Source organism: Phalangium opilio, unplaced genomic scaffold, assembly GCF_054372755.1.
Source record: "Phalangium opilio isolate 3A_F unplaced genomic scaffold, DU_Popi_V2 ptg000042l_1, whole genome shotgun sequence".
NCBI classification, from domain to species: Eukaryota; Metazoa; Arthropoda; class Arachnida; order Opiliones; family Phalangiidae; genus Phalangium; species Phalangium opilio.
This window is the reverse complement of record NW_028324166.1, coordinates 800690-822748: the sequence shown is the minus strand read 5'-3', so window position 1 is coordinate 822748 and position 22059 is coordinate 800690. Positions and strand designations below refer to the sequence as shown.

At 38.2% G+C, this 22059-nt stretch overlaps 1 protein-coding gene across 2 annotated transcripts; it reads left to right on the top strand.

The window, feature by feature from the left end:
- Positions 1 to 212: 212 nt before the first annotated feature.
- On the top strand, positions 213 to 20369 carry Hr39 (Nuclear hormone receptor FTZ-F1 beta). Of its 2 annotated transcripts, none has more exons than XM_089836073.1 (9): positions 213 to 497; positions 2628 to 3544; positions 4276 to 4863; positions 5434 to 5911; positions 7090 to 7500; positions 7586 to 7804; positions 7932 to 8251; positions 9408 to 9660; positions 12684 to 20369. In XM_089836073.1, the coding sequence occupies exons 2-9, from the start codon at positions 3110 to 3112 to the stop codon at positions 12929 to 12931; spliced, it is 2952 nt and encodes a 983-aa protein (XP_089692199.1). In that variant the 5' UTR covers positions 213 to 497; positions 2628 to 3109; the 3' UTR covers positions 12932 to 20369. The 2 variants fall into 2 exon arrangements, with proteins under 2 accessions (XP_089692199.1, XP_089692197.1); XM_089836071.1 differs by having other exon boundaries at positions 215 to 497; positions 7914 to 8251.
- The last annotated feature ends 1690 nt before the right edge of the window (positions 20370 to 22059 follow it).

Here is a 22059-nt window from a genome sequence, read left to right as displayed (position 1 = left end):
ACACAGGAAGTAATTGTAAATAATTTAATTTCAACCCTAATAATATTCAATTAACTAAATTTTTTTAAAGTAAGTCTTCAGAGCACACGTGACTATTCCATTATTCGATGTTGCATGTTTAAAGTTAGATTCATGCGTCAATATTTTTAAATAAATATGAAATTAACCATTTTGACATCCCGGGTACACTGTTTATATCCTCCTTGGTACTAAAACAACCGTCCTCAAGGCCTAATAATGCTTTGGCCCTTGGGAAGTTTGGTCGCGATATTTTGACTAATGCACTAGTATTTTATCAGTTTTTACCATCTTTGATATCGGTAAAAGTGTCTAGGAATCTCGCAAACTTATCTAAACGTCAATATTTTTAATTGTAAGTCTTCCTCGCGGTTTTTGGATTAACGAAATTTAACCTAAAAAGGATTCAAGGTTGGAAGAACTCGGAAGCCAGGTACCGTAAGCCTTTGCGCAAACATGTACTACATGAATGTGACCAAGTAAGTTTTTTTTTTATTTCGCTAATTATATGGTGCTATAAACTTTCTTAATGGAAAGACCGTCTTGTTAAACATTATACGGGGTCAATGATATAAAAATTCAAAGAATTTAGTCTCGAATATATTCGTCATTTGTCGTTCACATTATGAGTCATGAGTTTCAGTTGTCAAACTGGTTAGTAACAAGGCTAAGCACATTTTAGGTCCTTAACGCGTTTAGAACATTAGAAATCGTGTGTTTTGGGGTAACTATTACGTTTATAGACAAATTTACGCGGTTATATATGATAAAGGTGTGTTTTGAAGTTATATTTGGTGTTAATGCAGAACTATCAACTCTGTTTTGGAAATGTGTGAATTTTATGTGCTAAAAGTATGATTGTTGAGTGCAGACACTGTTTATTTTGTAAGTGAATCATTGAAACTGATTAGGAATGTATAAGATTTGATCATCTTTGCAGGGCCCCAGGGGTCCTATAACTCCTATAAAATCCTATATTTTTAAAACCTTCCTATAAAATCCTATAATTTTGACTAAAACCGCCAAAAATCCTATAATTTTGAAATTTGCGCGATTTTTAAGCAACCCATCGGTTAAACCAGAACTCGGGTCTAAAAAATATCATCAAATTGGGATGGTTTCCTTAGTATTGTAGCAAACTTGTTAAAAATAGCTCGGTATATGGGGGGCAAATAAGACTATAACATACTCAAAGGACATCCCCGTATCTCTAGTAGAACCAGAGTTACGAGCCTCCAAAGTTGGGTGTGAAGCTATTCCTATAGAGGGGTTGTTTGTGAACCTTTTGCTTAATTACTCGGCCCCTGTTTGTCGTAGCGGTATGTTTTTAGTATGGTTGGATGGGTTACAAATAGGACTATAACATACTCAAAGGACATCCCCGTATCTCTAGTAGAACTAGAGTTACGAGACTCCAAAGTTGGGTGTGAAGCTATTCCTATGGAGGGGTTGTTTGTGAACCTTTTGCTTAATTACTCGGCCCCTGTTTGTCGTAGCCCTAAGTTTTTAGTATGGTTGGATGGGGGACAAATTGGACTATAACATACTCAAAGGAGATCCCCGTATCTCTAGTAGAACCAGAGTTACGGGCCTCCAAAGTTGGGTGTGAAGCTTTTCCAATGGAGGGGGAATGTTTGTGAACGTTTTGGTTAATTACTCGGCCCCTGTTTGTCGTAGCCCTAAGTTTTTAGTATGTTTGGATGGGGGGAAAATAGGACTATAACATACTCAAAGGACATCCCCGTATCTCTAGTAGAACCAGTCTCTAGTAGAACCAGAGTTACAAGCTTCCAAAGTTGGGTGTAATGCTATTCCTATGGAGGGGTTGTTTGTGAACGTTTTGCTTAATTACTCGGCCCCTGTTTGTCGTAGCCCAAAGTTTTTAGTATGGTTGGATGAGGGAAAATAGGACTATAACATACTCAAAGGACATCCCCGTATCTCTGGTAGAACCAGAGTTATGAGACTCCAAAGTTGGGTGTAATGCAATTCCTATAGAGGGGTTGTTTGTGAACCTTTTGCTTAATTACTCGGCCCCTGTTTGTCGTAGCCCCAAGTTTTTAGTATGGTTGGATGGGGGGAAAATAGGACTATAACATACTCAAAGGACATCCCCGCATCTCTAGTAGGACCAGAGTTACAAGCTTCCAAAGTTGGGTGTAATGCTATTCCTATGGAGGGGGTTGTTTGTGAACGTTTTGCTTAATTACTCGGCCCCTGTTTGTCGTAGCCCTACGTTTTTAGTATGGTTGGATGGGGACAAATTGGACTATAACATACTCAAAGGACATCCCCGCATCTCTAGTAGAACCAGAGTTACGAGGCTCCAAAGTTGGGTCTAATGCTTTTCCTATGGAGGGGTTTGTTTGTTTACGTTTTGCTTAATTACTCGGCCCCTGTTTGTCACAAACCTAAGTTTTTAGTATGTTTGGATGGGGGACAAAATGGACTATAACATACTCAAAGGACATCCCCGTATCTCTAGTAGGACCAGAGTTACAAGCTTCCAAAGTTGGGTGTAATGCTATTCCTATGGAGGGGTTGTTTGTGAACGTTTTGCTTAATAAATAATGTTCAAAAAAACTCATTTTGAACAACAACATTTTCAGATTTTGAACTTATACGTATTTCTCAACATCGGTAAAAAAATGGAGGCCAACTCAAATGCCAAATTAAAGACTTCCCTTTTGGTTAAAAATATCAAACTCTTTACATTCCAACAAATATATTCTAATTATCATTTCAATTATAACTATTTATAATATTTAAATATACAAATAACAAAAACTGGAAAGTGGAAAGTAAATCAGCGTGCTTCAGTATTTTAATTTTATAAAAATCTCAACTTGAACTGAACTGAACTGGATAAATAAATAACATTAAACCAGTAATTGTAAAGAAAAAAGCGAGTGAAATCTTAACAAAAACTTAAACTCGGGTTCAAAATGATTTTCAAATCATTAATTAAACTTGGGAACTGAATCGAACTGAACTGAACTGAACTGAACTCGTTGTTTATTAAACCCCAGTGATTAAATCATAACTTTAATTTAATATACATAAAAACATTGGTCGAATTACGACATAAATCATGGATACAAATTCACGGAGTCCAATTTTATCAATAAACTCTCGGGTGAATTCACCCGCGATTGTGACTCCCTCTCCCATGGCTCCCGATCCAGGGGGAGCCGGGAGCGTCATCCTTCCTGTTGGAATGGTGGAAGACAATGAAGGGTACGACGTCGAGGTGATGCAAGTGGTAGGGGAAGCTCTGAACTTAAGGCTTAAGAAGAATGGTACTGGTCAAGGGTCAAATGGCGGGATTCAAGAACAAGAGGATTTGAACCGGGAGCGACCCATGTCCTGGGAAGGAGAATTATCCAATGACGGGGAAGAAGATGAAATGGGGAATTCTATCGATCCACCCATGGCCATTTCCGACGCGCCTGTCAGACACAATTCAAGCGGAAGTCCCATGTGCATTCAGAATGACAAGGAGGAAACTCATCTTCCACCTCCTAATGTGAGTTCCTTCAGTGTCCATTACAGGGGGTTGTTGTATGAACCCTGTCACTTAGGTTGAGGACAATTTGGGTTGTCCTGGAAGTAGTTATTTGCATTAGGTTGAGGACAGTTTTGGCTATCCTGGAAAAGTCCTCTAGTATTTGCATTAGTTTGAGGACAATTTGGGTTGTCCTGGAAGTAGTTATTTGAAATAGGTTGAGGATAGTTTGGGCTATCCTGGAAAAGTCCTCTAGTATTTGCATTAGTTTGAGGACAATTTGGGTTGTCCTGGAAATAGTTATTCACATTAGGTTGAAGACAATTTGGGCTATCCTGGAAAAGTCCTCTAGTATTTGCATTTGGTTTAGGACAATTTGGGTTGTCCTGGAATTAGTTATTTGCATTAGGTTGAGGACAGTTTTGGCTATCCTGGAAAAGTCCTCTAGTAGTTGCATTAGGTTGAGGACAGTTTTGGCTATCTTGGAGAAGTCCTCTAGTATTTGCATTAGGTTGAGGACAGTTTTGTCTATCCTGGAGAAGTCCTCTAGTATTTGCATTAGGTTGAGGACAGTTTTGGCTATCCTGGAAAAGTCATCTAGTATTTGCATTAGTTTGAGGACAACTTGGGTTGTGCTGGAAGTAGTTATTTGCAATAGGTTGAGGACAGTTTGGGCTATCCTGGAAATGTCACCTAGTATTTTCAATCCGAACCTTGTCTTGAAATGGCGTGTATTTGTTGGTTATTTGTAGCTAATCACGAAAGATCACAAGAACATGTTACTGGTCGGATGCAACAGTGGTCGTCGTCGAAGTCGCGAAGCTAGCCCCACCCCTATCCACCCTATTGCCCTGGACTCCGCCACAACAATCCAACTGGAAGTCCTGGGCAACGTCACTCGATTTTCGCCCAATGGAATATCGGCCTTTAATGGGACGGCCACCCAAAACGGAACGGGAGTGGCGCTGGCCTTTCCTTCAAGTGATAGAACCAACAGTATTGGCGGAGTTACCGCTACCACCCTTACGGAGAACTCCTTTACCAACCATCGCCAAAGTCCCGCACAAAGCCGACATCTGTCCGGGTTTGCCTCGGGCAACGTGACGACGGGACCCTACAGCCAAAGTCCCAGTCCCGTGCTGAATAGGCCAACCAGTAGTTGTAGTAGTTCCAGGTCGTCGTACTCGCCCACTCAAAGTCCTTTGCTCGGAAGGCATACCATTATCAATAATTCCGTTTCGTACTCGCACAATCAAAGTCCCGTACTCTCCCGACATCATGTTCCTGGAAATAGCAGCGATAACTCTTCCGTTTATTCGCCTACTAACTCACCCTTACAGGTAAGAGACTCTCACTTTGTTCAAGTAGAAACGCGGTTGAACTTTGGGTTGGACATCGTCAGGATCGCGGTTGAGCTTTGGGTTGGACATCGTCAGGATCGCGGTTGAACTTTGGGTTGGACATCGTCAGGAACGCGGTTGAACTTTGGGTTGGACATCGTCAGGAACGCGGTTGAACTTTGGGTTGGACATCGTTAGGAACGCGGTTGAACTTTGGGTTGGACATCGTTAGGAAGAACGCTGTTGAACTTTGGGTTGGACATCGTTAGGAACGCTGTTGAACTTTGGGTTGGACATCGTTAGGAACGCTGTTGAACTTTGGGTTGGACATCGTCAGGAACGCGGTTGAACTTTGGGTTGGACATCGTCAGGAACGCGGTTGAACTTTGGGTTGGACATCGTTAGGAACGCTGTTGAACTTTGGGTTGGACATCGTCAGGAACGCGGTTGAACTTTGGGTTGGACATCGTCAGGAACGCGGTTGAACTTTGGGTTGGACATTGTCAGAAACGCAGAAATCAGTCTTTGCAATTTTACGCGTCTTGAACGTTTGGCCGATTTTATTTTAAGGGTCGCCATGTTTCCGTTGAAAACGGTAATATCCTATACTCTCCGACTCAAAGTCCCAGCCAAAGCAGACACCATTTAGTGGTGGTAGCCGATAGCAGCAGCGGCAGTTTCCCAAATAAGGGTTCCGTCACTCCGATTGGCGGAAGTAATTACTCGCCAAGTCACAGCCCCGCCCATTTCCGAACCAGTTCCGCCGGCAGCATCATTTCGAAGCAAGTAACTATGCCATTCGGCCCTTCACCCTCGCCGACTTTACAACGGAGTTCGACGGGAACTCCGGATCATTCCGTGACTACTAGCGTAGGCGTTGAAGGCAATTCCATTTTCTCCATGGGGAATAGTACGCCCAATCAACATCAAGCGCAGCAGCACGTCATTTACGCCAATCATTCGACGCCCGAACAAGGACCGACTGAAAGTAGGAGCCACAAAACGGCCGTCATACATCAGCCAACTATCTTGGATTGCAGGTCTACAAGTAAGTCCAGAATTATTGAATAAACCTACTTCAAACTCGGGGACGTGGGTGACTTGAAACCTACTTCAAACTCGGGGACGTGGGTGACTTGAAACCTACTTCAAACTCGGGGACGTGGGTGACTTGAAACCTACTTCAAACTCGGGGACGTGGGTGACTTGAAACCTACTTCAAACTCGGGGACGTGGGTGACTTGAAACCTAATTCAAACTCGGGGACGTGGGTGACTTGAAACCTACTTTAAACTCGGGGACGTGGGTGACATGAAACCGTGGGAAATTCGGGGACGTAGATGACTTGAAACCGTGGGAAATTCGGGGACGTAGATGACTTGAAACCGTGGGAAATTCGGGGACGTAGATGACTTGAAACCGTGGGAAATTCGGGGACGTAGATGACTTGAAACCGTGGGAAATTCTGGGACGTAGATGACTTGAAACCGTGGGAAATTCTGGGACGTAGATGACTTGAAACCGTGGGAAATTCAGGGACGTAGATGACTTGAAACCGTGGGAAATTCAGGGACGTAGATGACTTGAAACCGTGGGAAACGCGGGGCGTGGGTGACTTGAAACCGTGGGAAATTCGGGGACGTAGATGACTTGAAACCGTGGGAAATTCTGGGACGTAGATGACTTGAAACCGTGGGAAATTCAGGGACGTAGATGACTTGAAACCGTGGGAAATTCAGGGACGTAGATGACTTGAAACCGTGGGAAATTCAGGGACGTAGATGACTTGAAACCGTGGGAAACGCGGGGCGTGGGTGACTTGAAACCGTGGGAAATTCGGGGCGTGGGTGACTTGAAACCGTGGGAAATTCGGGGACGTAGATGACTTGAAACCGTGGGAAATTCGGGGACGTAGATGACTTGAAACCGTGGGAAATTGGAGGACGTAGGTGACTTGAAACCGTGGGAAATTCGGGGACGTAGGTGACTTGAAACCGTGGGAAATTCGGGGACGTAGGTGACTTCAAACCGTGGGAAATTCGGGGCCGTGGGTGACTTCAAACCGTGGGAAATTCGGGGACGTGGGTGACTTCAAACCTCGGGAAACTTAGGGACGTAGATGACTTGAAACCGCTGGAAATTCGGAGAGTTATTTGACTGAGACCCCTCAATAGCTTACCAAATGGGATTAAAATTGAAGTGCCGAAACGTTTATGTGAAAAACAGCTTCCAGCGCGTCCGTAATTTCAAGCGCTTCTGACGAATCAAACGCCAGCGATTTCTCGAGTCCTTCTAGACGTCTATCCGTAGATAACGGATCTTACAACGAGGATTCCAAAGTGTTGGGCGAAATCTCTTCTCAAAGCCCATTGGGCAGCAGCGCCAACTCGTCTTCGGGAATTTCTCGACAACAACTTTTAAGCGGCCCTTGCCCGATCTGCGGTGACAGAATATCGGGCTTTCACTACGGAATCTTCTCCTGCGAATCTTGCAAAGGTTTCTTTAAGAGGACGGTTCAAAACAAGAAGAACTACGTCTGTCTAAGAGGAGCCAAGTGCACCATTACCATCAGCACCCGCAAGAAGTGTCCCGCTTGCCGTTTTGACAAGTGCCTTAAGACTGGGATGAAACTCGAAGGTACGTCAAGGACTTTTTAAGCAATTAGGCCTATGGGGTTCAAGGGGAGTTTGACTGGACATCGTTTTTGGACATTGTCTCGTAGCTATTCGAGAAGATAGGACCAGGGGTGGGCGAAGTACTTACCAGTGTTCTTACACTTTGGCAACGCAATCCTTGAGCGACGGGAGGGTTTCTTCCGCCTGTGACTCGCAGCAAAGTAACACTTCCTCCGAGAGGTTTAAAGAAGGACACTATAGTTCCCACTCGACGCCACTCGATGGAGTTTCGCCTACTAGGCCCTCTTCCGCCAGAACTGTTTCCGGTAAGAGCCCAATTTGTTCTGTCTTTTTGTTCAGTAATTTTGACAAGCATGCGCGATGAAAACCTCTCAATTTGCGAGGAGGAATTTATTGCATGAACTTAACGTGTAGATTCTGGTATCAACTCAGCGGAAGACGAACCCCACGTTGGCTATATCCCACCTTTGATGCAAGAAATCTTAGCGGTTGAGCATTTATGGCATTACACGGACAAGGAAGTCAACCGCTTCTCGGAGCAATACAGCGGAGATCGAGGGGGCGCCATGGGCGCCGCCGCCTTGGGGGCCATGGGCATGGGACCCATGAGCGCCTCGGGATCCCTGGATGGATCAGGCGGAACCGGAGGCAATAATAACGAGTTCATCAACAATCTTTGTAGCATCGCTGATCACCGACTCTACAAGATCGTTAAATGGTGCAAGAGTTTGCCACTCTTCAGGGAAATTGAGGTACGTCACTAGTTTAAATTGGCCGCGATCTTTTATACTAATTTCATTCCGTAATTACTCGGGCAACCATTGGGGTAACCCCAAGTGCGTAGTATCGTTGGAAAGGGGAGAAATGGGACTATAAGATACTCAAAGGACATCCCCGTATCTCTAGTTGAACCAGAGTTAAAAGGTATCGTGTGAATAAGCCCATGTTAATCCTGGGGAGATGAGGTTTTTGAGCATTTTGCTTAATTACTCGGCACCTATTGTTGTAATGCCAAGTACTTAGTACCATTAGAAAGAGGAGAAAAGGGGCTATGACATACTCAAAGGACATCCCCGTATCTCTTGTAGAACCAGAGTTAAAAGGTATCGTGTGAATAAGCCCATGATAATCCTGGGGAGATGACGTTTATGATCATTTTGCTTAATTACTCGGGCCCCGATTGTTGTAACCCCTAGTACTTAGTATCATTAGAAAGAGGAGAAAAGGGGCTATGACATACTCGAAGGACATTCCCGTATCCCTTATAGAACCAGAGTTAAAATGTGTCGTGTAAATCAGCCCATGTTAATCCTTTGGAGATGACGTTTATTAGCATTTTCCTTAATTACTCGGGCCCCAATTGTTGTAATCCCAAGTACTTAGTATCGTTGGAAAGAGGAGAAATAGGACTATAACATACTCAAAGGACAACCCCGTATCTCTTATAGAACCAGAGTTAAAAGGTATCGTGTGAATAAGCCCATGTTAATCCTGGGGAGATGACGTTTATGAGCATTTTGCTTAATTACTCGGCCCCTGATTGTCGTAACCCCAAGTACTTAGTATCGTTGGAAAGAGGAGAAATAGGACTATAACATACTCAAAGGACATCCCCCTATCTCTTATAGAACCAGAGTTAAAAGGTGTCGTGTGATCAAGCCCATGTTAATCCTGGGGAGATGACGTTTTTGAGCATTTTGCGTAATTACTCGGCCCCTGATTGTCGTAACCCAAAGTACTTAGTACCATTTGAAAGGGGAGAAGTGGGGCTATAACATACTCAAAATTCATCCCCTTATCTCTTATAGAACCAGAGTTATAACACTCCAAAGTTGTGTGTCAATAATATTTGCGCTACATTTTTTCTATTCTAACCCCCAATTGCTATTTTTTCTTTCTGATTTTTAGATCGATGATCAAATAGCTCTTCTGATCAATTCGTGGTGCGAGCTTTTACTTCTGAGTTGTTGCTATCGCTCGATGGACAGTCCTCACGAAATTAAAGTGTCCCTGGGCAAATCCATGACTCTGGAACAAGCCAAAAAGCTCGGTCTGGGACCCGTCATTGAACGTATGCTCAATTTGACGGAACATATGCGCAGACTCAGGCTTGATCAGTACGAGTACGTCTGCTTGAAGGTCATCATACTTCTAACATCAGGTATGTCCCAATTCAGTACCTGTATCGTAATTGTCTTATAGTTCTTAAAAATTTGATTAATCGATTAATCATTTTAAGGGGACATTCGTGGCAATACATTTTGATAGATAATTCTTAAAAATTAGTCGATTAATTTATTCCGATTTCTAATCGCGTAATCTGTTTGCTGGGCGGTTAATCAATCACAGGGATAGTTGTTAAGACTTAATTTAATCGATTAATTCCCTTGGTTTTATAATTGATCAATCATTTTAATAGAAGATTCGTGGTAATACTTTTTGATTTCGATAAAACTTATCAGATAGATAATTCTTTAAAAAATTAAATTAATCGATTAATTTGTTAGGTTTTTGAATAGATAGTTTCACGAGTCGATTAATGTACGGGGGTTTTGAATCGATTAATGTACGGGGGTTTTTGAATCGATTAATGTACGGGGGGTTTTGAATCGATTAATGTACGGGGGGTTTTGAATCGATTAATGTACGGGGGGGTTTTGAATCGATTAATGTACGGGGGGTTTTGAATCGATTAATGTACGGGGGGGGGGGTTTTGAATCGATTAATGTACGGGGGGGGGGTTTGAATCGATTAATGTACGGGGGGGGTTTGAATCGATTAATGTACGGGGGGGGGTTTGAATCGATTAATCGTTTCGACGATTACTTGCTTAGTATTCGCAAAAGCAAAATCGGATTATGCTTCACACATAAAGTATGTAAGTCCCACTTTTCTATAGCTTTGGCTATGGATTTCATGACATTCCCGAAGTAAAAAGTAAACTAAGCAGACGAACAAGAAAGCTTTTAACCAATCATGAGCCCCCTAACCGTAGATAACCTCTTTAATGCCAGAACAATCGGCGACGGCTATTACTATTTTCTTGCAATGGACCTAGCCGTCGACCGAACCGGGAAGCTCGGAAGGTAAATTTGCGGTATCGTTCGGAAGTCTTTATAATATATTCAACATCTTAAAGCTCAAATTCCGAGTCACTTAATAAGTCTTCAACTAAATATTATAAGAATTTTTATAATTGCAAGAGAAAAATAGCTCCGCGAATAATAGTAGACTCGAAAACTACACTTAGCCTTGACTAGGTATCGACGGTATCCCGATTCCCGAGCCGCCGACGGCTAAGCTCGCCGTAGCCGCGAGAACAGAAATCATTCCCCGTAAAAAAAAAAAAAAACATATACACGGCGACTTAAATAGTCCAAGCAAAAGCTACCCTTATTGATAAGATCTTCGTTCCTTACTCCCAAATAATCTTTCGTATTGTGAATAGTTTTAACTAAACAATATTTCAGACACTCTACTCAATATTTATAGTTGTTCCCTAATTTCAACAGAAAAATAGCTCCGCGAATAATAGTAGACTCGAAAACTACAAAAAGCCTTGGCTTGGTATCGGCGGTATCCCGATTTCCGAGCCGCCGGCGGCTGAGCTCGCCGTGGCCGCGAGAACAGAAAACATTCCTCGTAAAAAAAAAAAAAAAACATATACACGGCGACTTAAATAGTCCAAGCAAAAGCTACCCAGATTGATAAGATCTTCGGGCCTTACTCCCAAATAATCTTTGGCATTGTGAATAGTTTTATCTAAAGAACTCTACTCAATATTTATAGTAGTTCCCTAATTTCAACAGAAAAATAGCTCCGCGAATAATAGTAGACTCGAAAACTACACTAAGCCTTGGCTAGGTATCAGCGGTATCCCGATTCCCGAGCCGCCGGCGGCTGAGCTCGCCGTAGCCGCGAGAACAGAAAACATTCCCCGTAAAAAAAAAAACATAGACGGCGACTTAAATAGTCCAAGCAAAAGCTACCCAAATTGATAAGATCTTCGTTCCTTACTCCCAAATAATCTTTGGTATTGTGAATAGTTTTATCTAAAGAATATTTTAGACACTCTATTCAATATTTATAGTAGTTCCCTAATTTCAACAGAAAAATAGCTCTGCGAATATTAATAGTAGGCTCGAAAACTACACTAAGCCTTGGCTAGGTAAGACCGGTATCCACTATCACCGGTCCCGATTCCCGAGCCGCCGGCGGCTGGGCTCGCCGTAGCCGCGAGAACAGAAAACATTCCCCGTAAAAAAAAAATATATAGACGGCGACTTAAATAGTCCAAGCAAAAGCTACCCAGATTGATAAGATCTTCGTTCCTTACTCCCAAATAATCTTTGGTATTGTGAATAGTTTTATCTAAAGAATATTTTAGACACCCTGCTCAGTCTTTATAGTAGTTCCTTAATTTATGTACCTGCAGGGCTCCCACCATGTCCCTAAAATACCTAAAACCCCCTACTTTTTTTTGAGGACCCTAAACCACCATAGAATTGTGATTTGGTCCCTAAATCACCATATTCCTAGTTTAATGTGCCATAAGCTTATAATATTCAACCCAAAGTCCAATTTACACATTTATATTTCTTATTTCATTGAAAAACGAAAAAAGACTGATTGTTAAGTGTGATAGAATTGTGATAGATAAAACGTAGTAATGTAATAAACAAAAACTAAGTCAGTTTTATGATAAAATATTTTTACAAATATCTGACTTTGTCATTTTGTGAAAACAGGGATAGATTGGTGAAAATATAAGTTCAAATAAAGATCCCATTTTGGTTCCTATTTGGTCCCTAGTTTAAAAAATTCGGTGCCTATTTCACCCTATTTCTAGCCTAAAAAATCCCCTATTTCCCTACTTTTTTTTAAGATTTTGGTGGGAGCCCTGTACCTGGTAAATCGGTTCTTAAGGCCGAAGGAGCCGCGTTACTAAACTATTTCCCTCCGCGTAAGGGAGGTTCTTTCCTAGGAGCTTAGAGAATATCGTGTAGCTCCCTCAGGCACATGTTACGTACTTCATGTGTAAAGCCTAATCGGCTTCTGGTATTCGAATATTAATAGTTTAATCTAGCGGACTTTTAATTAATTAATCTTTTGACGTGATGATTAATCTAAAGTTATTTCGATTAATTGAATGGGGTTTCAATATTGGGTAATGATTTTATCAGATGTTAGCGGTTTGAGGGAACCGGAGAAGGTGGGCGTTTGTCAGAAGCAAGTTTTAGAAGCTATGCAAACATATACTCGAATGCATTACCCGCAACAACCCAGCAAGTTCGGCGAACTACTTTTACGAATTCCCGAACTGGAGCGAGCGTGCCAAGTAGGTAAAGAATCCTTAATTACGTCCAAGCAGAAATCGGGAGACATGAACAGTTTTAATCTACTCATGGAACTTCTAAGAGGGGATCATTAATCGATTAAACGGTACGTGAAACTTTTGATTGTGACGTCACACACTAAAAAAGGGGAAAGGTTACGGAAAATATTTAAATGGGGGTAAAAAAGAAAAAGATTTTAATCGCTAGCTGTCAAGTCGTATTTTTATATATATCTAATTATTAATTAATAATTAATATAAAATTACTGCAATTAAATGTTTATATCCCGTGAAAGATATCGCAAACTGTTAAATCAAAAAATATTCCATCGGCTCTATTTCCTAAATTTTAATTAAATATGCAAGGCAGCTTTATTGTCGATCCCCCTTCTTACCCCCCCCCCCGATGTTCATTAATTAATGATAATTGTTTCATTAGGTATTTAAATTTTAGAACAACTCATTTACGCGCGATTTCTTAAATAGAGTTTAGAGCGGGTCTCCAGTTAGTGTTGGTAATTAGATACTGGTAATTTAATTTGAATTTTATCAACTCTACTATAATGCTTTTAATTATTAAAAAAGTTGCTTTAATTTTAATCTAATCGTTTTAACTCGGACGGTTAAAATTTACCGATTTTGGTAATTAAAACACTTAATTTAATTTTAATTACAAATAATTTTTTGGTAATCTAATTTTTTTTGGCTTGTCGTAAGTTTCTCAGATTTTGGTAATTTCACTAATTCCTATGTTAAAAAATACTTTCATTAATTACCAGTAAAATACCTTCTTAAATTACCAGTAGCTTCACCAAAATACTTTTGGTAATCTAATCATAAACTTACCTAGTTCAGTAAATAGTTATTTTCGTAATTACCAGTAAAATAGTATCTACTTCTTTAATTATTAGTAAAATAAACCATCCGCTTCTTCAATTACCGTGTAATTAACTGGAGATTTGCTCTAAACTACTTTTGAACGTAATTTATAACTAGACTTTGACATTGACGTCAACTATAGTAATTAAATTAACGAATTTATAATTATAAACCAAACCACCAATCAATCAGAATGAATCTTTTTAATGACAAAATGCTTAATTAATTATTCAAGATTGAATTGGTTTTAAATTTTTTTTAGGTATTTTTAAGTATATATATATATTTCTAATTGTGTATGAAAGCAATTATGATCGAAAGCATTCCGTCTCGCTGACCAATCATATTTCAGCTTGTTTTATTGATTAGTTTTGCGTTCTTTTTGTTAGTTCGTTTTTTGTTTTGTTACGAGTGGTTACATTATTAAAAGTCTTTTAATTAATTAACTTTAATTTAATTTATTATTTGTTGAAATTAATCTTGGTAATTTTGCTTAAATTTCCTCTAATAATACAAGACCTCGTACTCGTAAATAACCTATGCAACGCAACATAAATTAATTAATACTTAATGATTTAGGCCTAAAATTCGTCTATTTTTAGTTAAAGCTTAGCTATCCCTCCAAGTTAAACTAATTTTAAATTAGTTTGAACAAACTTTCGCTAAGTTTAATTAAGTCTATAAACTGCAGGCGCTTTTAAGTAACTTGACCCCATTCAACAACGGAAAATCCTATTTTTTAGGCAATTCTACTATACTCCGTCATAAGTTGTCAAACGAATTTTTTATCTGCTCTTTGGACCACTCTGGCCTCTAGGGGAAACAATATTTTTTAAACTAGTCCTTGGGACCAGTGACCCGCTAGCGTCCAAAATAATAAACTGGTCCTTAGGACTTCCCGAGGACCAGTAACCCCCAGTTCTTGAATTTAAAAACTGGTCCATGTAATTCATAAAATTCAAGATTTCGTCTAGTTCTACCAATGACGTCACTAACATAAGTTGCTGGTTATGTTACTTAAAAGTGTCTGCTTAACTTATTTCGCGCAGAAGCTTTTAATTTCTGAATTGATCTGAAACTTTTGATTCATGTTATTTGAATCACACGTTCTATTGATTATGATTGGTCGAGAGAGTGCCAACTATAGGTAGGCAGGGTTTTTTTTTTTTTAACATATGTATTACGTTTCAATCGCGTTCGTGTATTTGAGGGTTGCAAATATACCAAAATAGTATTTTCTATTTTTTAAGATTATCAAAAGTATTTCTCAGTTGTCCAATTACTATTCCTACTGTATGTATAAAAGTAGATGTGTTTTTTTTTTTTTTTTTTAATTTTTTGAGACTCGAAACTCATCTTGATTTTAGCCCAATCAAAACTTTCTTTAAGGTTTATTTGACCTTTGTTAAAGCAGCAACAACCGGCACTGATTGTAGTAGCTAGGGGACGCGCAATGACCCTTACTTGACCCCGAAGTGTGCCAGTTAGGCCTAGAACGATTGGTTTTACAAAAAATTGGAGTTAGGAACTTTATTCTAATTGATATTATCTTCCATGCATATGTTTAATAATTGTACTCTAAGTTACTAAGTAGATGTGTCATGTCGTACGTTTTCGTCACTAAGCTAAACCATAGCCCACTCGATCACGCGCATCACGACGCAAGGGCTATGGCTAAACGCGGGGAAATTGTCATTCTTTAGCAGACAATGAAAAGTGATGGAGTTTATACATTATAAAGCTTAATTACAGGACGCGCATGTCCCTGGAACTGGTTTTTTTATAAGTAGGCCTAATTAGTGTTCATGGTTGCAGCTAAAAACCTAGATTTATATTATTTGCACGTCACGAGCATTTGCACATGCGCAAAGTTTTTGTTACGACTTGCTTTTAATAATAGACGCGTCAGTGGCATTTATAGAGGCTTTCTTCTTATGTATTTGATAGAATATATTTTAGAAAGTCCGTATAAGTTTTGAAGTAAACTAATTTTGGAAGATTTTATTTAAAGGGCCAAAAAACTCCGCGTTCAAAATCTTCCATTTTTATTACTTATTAAAAATTATGATTAGTGCCAATTAAAATAATTAGAAATTTAACGAATATTTAAAGTGTGAGAAACCGGAATTACCAGTAGCCACAAAAGCTATAGGCCAATACTTTCCCCAATTCCAGTTCGGAACTGATAGCTGAATTTCTTTAGTTTTTCGTGTATACCATTTCCACAGACTAACAAACACACACACACACACAGCCCAAGGCCATCCAAACTATAATCTACGTGTATATATTACCACACGTAGATAAAATTCGCCACACCCCCAGAACAACGCGTAAAAAATATAGATCTCAATTAAGTTAATTACTGAGTTCCATTAAAGTAAACGGAACCAAATTAATTAGCGTTTCTTGGTTAATTAAAACCTTAAAGAAAGTTTCGATTGCGTCGCTTTGAATACCGGTGCCAAACCACTTAATGATTGTAAACCAATACGGAAATCTATATATTTTGGAGACTGTTTTTAATTGTTTTTAATTTTAATTAATTAATTTGATCATTAAACAAATGAAAAATGTGTTAATTCTTTTTGCACATAAGAGTTAAAAAAATGTGTAAATATAATGTTAAATATTTTAATACTACAAATCCATTAGGGTATAAAAGAAATACATTTAAATGTGGTGTTAATAACGTACATCAAATGACCTAAAGCACATTCATAAACATACTACAACCCTACACTGTCCAAAAAAACAAAAAACAATTTTCATATTTTGAAATATTGTTTATCTTAATTCAGATTATTTTTAAGCCTATTTCTCAAACATTTCATAAATGATATAAATCAGGTTCATATTAAAGCTAATTTGAGGGATTTCATCTTTAAATCGTCTCGCAATCGCAATTACTGAGCTCAGTGAGAAAGGTATAATGGGGTGCAGACGGACTCGCGATGGGGGTAAACTTATGGACTGTCGCAAGCAATGCTATATCAATAAATGTACTATTAGAGATAGATTTAATTTTAGAAGTAGGAATGGAGAACAGATCGGTAATGTGGTGGGCGTGCGTCAAAGTCCCGGACCCCCCTTCCTTCCACGGGACGGAGGGGGGGGGGTATGAAAGAAGCTAGGCGGGAGGGTTATAGCGACAGAGGTAAAAAGTAATTACGTACTTTTCGCCGTCCCCGTCAGCAACGTCATCTAAAACGTAGTTTAAGTGAGCAGCCAATAAGACAATTTAAACTTTTCGTTAAGTGTTGGAGCTAGGGGCTCTATACGGGACTTACGAGGTTACCGCCCCCCTTTTCGGAGAGTTGGTCTGTCAAGGCTACGGAGCGCGTTCGACGACAGGTTATGGCATCGTCCACAGAAATACCTCTCGTAAATCCCGTATACTGGGTGGTCTATGAGTCGGACTGAAGTAAATACTAGCCGTTCCGTTCTCCATTCCTACTTCTAAAATTAAATCTATCCCTGATGTAGCTTAGTACCCCTAAATCAACATCCGTACCCGAAAAATAAACGTATTTTATTTCTTTGTGAAATATTTGAGAAATTGGCCCAAGAACATGAATTTTATTTCTTAGACGCTAGCTTGCTCTATTCAAATTAGATTAACCATAATTACCGGCAGCTGTTAATTAATTTAGAAGCATCTTTAGCCTGGTATTATTGATGGTGTTAATCACTTTAGTTTTAAGTTAATTGATTTAATTAATATTTAAGCGTGCGAAAATTATCGCGTGCTGATGAAACCCACCAGATAAAAATCATTATTACACCAACACCACCACCACCATATATATTTTGTTTAAATCTGAGCTTGTTATCTGATTTTGTTTTAAGGTTTTTTTGTCTCAAAAGTATTTATTGGGTGTTTAAGAAAACAACGCCCACCTTTTTTTAGCGATTGAAATCTACGAAAGTACGGATTTCAAACTTTTTAATTGCTGAGTATCTTAATTAACTTTTAAATGACGTTGCGTGAAAAAAGGTTGATTGAGTTTTATTTTGGCTCGCGTTTAGATGGAATTCTGACGCAAATTTTATAAAAAACGGGTTAAATTGGAGGCAAAATGCAAAATTAGTAGAAATAGCTTAAGTTCTAGACAAAATTAGTAGAAACAGCTTAAATTCGAGACAAAATTAGTAGGAACAGTTTAATTTTAAGACAAAACGATTAGAAACAGCTCGAATCGGAGACGAAATGATTAGAAACAGCTTAAATCGGAGGCAAAATGATTAGAAACAGCTTAAATCGGAGGCAAAATGATTAGAAACAGCTTAAATCGGAGGCAAAATGATTAGAAACAGCTTAAATCGGAGGCGAAATGATTAGAAACAGCTTAAATCGGAGGCGAAATGATTAGAAACAGATTAAATCGGAGGCGAAATGATTAGAAACAGCTTAAATCGGAGGCGAAATGATTAGAAACAGCTTAAATCGGAGGCGAAATGATTAGAAACAGCTTAAATCGGAGGCAAAATTATTAGAAACAGCTTAAATCGGAGACTAAATTATTAGAAACAGCTTAAATCGGAGACAAAATTATTAGAAACAGCTTAAATCGGAGACAAAATTATTAGAAACATCTTAAATAGGAGGCAAAATTATTAGAAACAGCTTAAATAGGAGGCAAAATTATTAGAAACAGCTTAAATCGGAGGCAAAATTATTAGAAACAGCTTAAATCGGAGACTAAATTATTAGAAACAGCTTAAATCGGAGACTAAATTATTAGAAACAGCTTAAATCGGAGACAAAATTATTAGAAACATCTTAAATAGGAGGCAAAATTATTAGAAACAGCTTAAATAGGAGGCAAAATTATTAGAAACAGCTTAAATCGGAGGCAAAATTATTAGAAACAGCTTAAATCGGAGGCAAAATGATTAGAAACAGCTTAAATCGGAGGCTAAATGATTAGAAACAGCTTAAATCGGAGGCTAAATGATTAGAAACAGCTTAAATCGGAGGCTAAATGATTAGAAACAGCTTAAATCGGAGACAAAATTATTAGAAACCGCTTAAATCGGAGACAAAATTATTAGAAACCGCTTAAATCGGAGACAAAATTATTAGAAACCGCTTAAATCGGAGAAAAAATTATTAGAAACCGCTTAAATCGGAGACAAAATTATTAGAAACAGCTTAAGTTCGAAGCGAAATTATTAGAAACAGCTTAAATCGAAGTCAAAATTATTAGAAACAGCTTAAATTGGAGACAAAATTATTAGACACAAATTTAAAAATTGAGCCAAGAATAAAACTTCAACTCCTTTTTGCCCTCGCAAATTCATTTACAAACACTTTTATATTTAATTATTATTATTATTATTATTTTTCTAATTTTAATTTATTTCTTTTAATATAATTAATAACGGGGGAAAAATGAGTAAATTTTAAGAGAAGGAAATTTAAAGAAAGAAAATATAGAAAAAGGCTTCAATTGGGAATAAGAATATAAATAATAAAAGGAAATGGAAAAAGGAAAGATAGGTTATATTATATTATATGTGGTATTTGCCCAATTTATTTTAATAAAATCAAATTAAACGTGACCGGTGCTGTTATTAATTGAGTTCTTAATTAAATTGTATATCTAATTAATTAATAAGGTTGTGGAAAAAAAACAAATATTTCGTTTTATTTTTGGTTGGTTTAAAGGGATAGTGTCACGATCGAAATATAGTGGGTTTTTTTGTTACATTATTAAATGGCATAAAAGAGGTGATTAAAATCTTCCAAAAAAATTAAATTGTATTTTAATAGTAAAAGTATAATGTATAATTAATTTGATATTAACAGTTATTAAATAGTAATATTATAACATAATTAGATTTTAATATTTACTAAATAATAAATTAGAATTAGTATTTAAGGCCAATTTTCAGATGAAATTAATACCATAATTAGTTTGAAATTAACAGTTATTAAATAGTATTATTATAACAATTAGATTTTAATATTTACGAAAATAATAAATTAGTATTCAAGGCCAAGTTTCAGATGAATTTATTAGAAGAAAAAACTTAATTGTTTCGTGATACTATCCCTTTAATTGCTTAATTTTTTAAAAATTTTCTTTATTATTTCGCAATAAAAATTTAAAATATAGTGGCTACTGCTTTTATTTAAAATAAAAAAAATTAAAATTCGCATTTTATTTTTTAATTAAAATTTTCCTTCATTTTTAATTGTTTTCATTAAGGTTTTTTTTTAATATAAATATATATAAATATATGGTCATCATTTTTTATTATATTCAAATTTTTTTTTTTTCGTTTTACAAAAATGGGAGAAATTTTGGAGAAAAAATTTCAAAGTCTCTTATTTGGAAAAAAAAGTGTGCCGATCAAAAATAAAAAAAAAATAATTATTATTATAGGCCTAATTGAAAGGAAATTTTATTCTATTAATGTAAATAATTACATTGCGTGTGGCTATAATTTAACTTTATGGTAAAAAGAAAACAAATTAATTAACCTTTGAACTTTGAAGGAGAAAACAAAAATATTTTTGGCGAAAATTGACATTGAGAAAATGATGAGAAAGGAAACAAAAAAATGTACTTATTTTATTCGTTATCGCTGTTTTTATAGGATTTGTATACAGGACGAACAATTTATTAAAAACACGCTTCACAGCTAATGGGCTCGTTAAGCCTTGGCCTATTGCTTTCTTCTTCATTTAGAATTAAGAATAGAGAGGTTTCAGATGGGATAGTAGTACGTCACACCCTCCCAAGTCTTACCGCTGTTCTGGTAGCCATATTGGTCCAGGGTGGTATCAGCTTCATTCCCGCTTTAAACCCACCAATATGGCAGCGTAAATTATGCCGTGGGACTCAGCTCCTACTCCAACTGAAAGCTCTCTATTGTCATCGAGGGTCTGGTCTATTGAGAGCTTTCAGATGGGATAGTTGTACGTCACACCCTCCCAAGTCTTACCGGCGCTGTTCTGGTAGCCATATTGGTCCAGGGTAGTATCAGCCTTCATTCCTGCTTTAAACCCACCAATATGGCAGCGTAAATTATGTCATGGGACTCAGCTCCTCCTCCAACAGAAAGCTTTCTATTGTCATCGACGCTCTATTCTATTGAGAGCTTTCAGATGGGATAGTAGTATGTCACACCCTCCCTAGTCTTACCGGCGCTGTTCTGGTAGCCATATTGGGTGGTATCAGCTTCATTCCTGCTTTAAACCCACCAATATGGCAGCGTAAATTATGTCACGAGACTCAGCTCCTCCTCTAACTGAAAGCTGTCGTGTGGTGGTCCTGACACCTGTCTTTCTGGTACCCAGTCTGGGGGATTCTGGCCGGTGGTCCACTTCCGGGCAGCTAGCTACGTCATACATCACGACGAAATTTAATGGGGCTGGCCGGAGCTGTTGGAGTGAAGGGGGGTTCAAACTTTTGGTTAGCATATTGCTTACCCGCCCACCGCGACGGTGGCGCCATTCCGTATGGCTGGGTGTTTTCCCCCTGAACTAAGGGCGGTCTCCCCCCAACAGCGCCGGTGAGCCCCTTTAAAGAAAGTCTAGGAATTTAATTTTGTAGGTTTCTACTTGCCGACGAAGTTTGGAGACTTGTTGAAAAAGTGACAAACTACCTCTTGTCCGCGGGTACCCAGCTCCTCAAATCCACAATCATCCTTGCAAGGTTTAAATATTTTAATGTAATAATTATTACATGATCTTACAAAAAGAATTAGAATATAGTTTGAAACGTTATTTATTTATTACAACTTAAAATCATTACAATTTAATTAAACCATTTGTTTTAATGTATTTTTCTTCATTCTGGATTAGGTGGCGAAGTCAGGTCAGAAACGGAGGCGATCCAAGGTAAGAAAGAGGCAACCCTGGTGTAAACTCCGGGGAATTCATCAGCGCAAGTGACGCCGTATGAGACAAGGCCGCACAAGTAACTTACTCCGTTGTACTCGTAGATTAGAGGTCCACCCGAATCACCCTGTTAAGTTAATTAACCAGCTTTAATTAAAACCAATTAAAAATAATTCGTATTATCGATCATTCTGGCATCGCGTTTGTTAAACAGGACTCAGTGAGTTATCTTATTGGAAATTTTACTGAAATAGAATACATTGTTGCAATTTTAAGACAACAATACTTGACATTGTTGTTCAATATGTAGAATATGAATAAAAGGTTCAAGCAGCTCCGCAACCACATCTCTCAATATTGGTGAAAACGTATAAGCGAAGGTTTGTAAATCTTAATAATTTTGAAGACAAAAAAGACTTCACCTAAACTTAAACGTAGAGTTAAAATAAGTCAAGTTAAGTGCATTTAGAGAATGATAATGTTCCAATTATTC

Bases quoted from the DNA above. Each gene is read 5' to 3' on its own strand.
- Hr39 (XM_089836071.1), top strand. From the start codon at position 3,110: ATGGATACAAATTCACGGAGTCCAATTTTATCAATAAACTCTCGGGTG. The intron at 5,912-7,089 runs GTAAGTCCAGAA...TGTGAAAAACAG, and splicing joins CTTGGATTGCAGGTCTACAA to CTTCCAGCGCGTCCGTAATT. The intron at 7,805-7,913 runs GTAAGAGCCCAA...CTTAACGTGTAG, and splicing joins TTCCGCCAGAACTGTTTCCG to ATTCTGGTATCAACTCAGCG.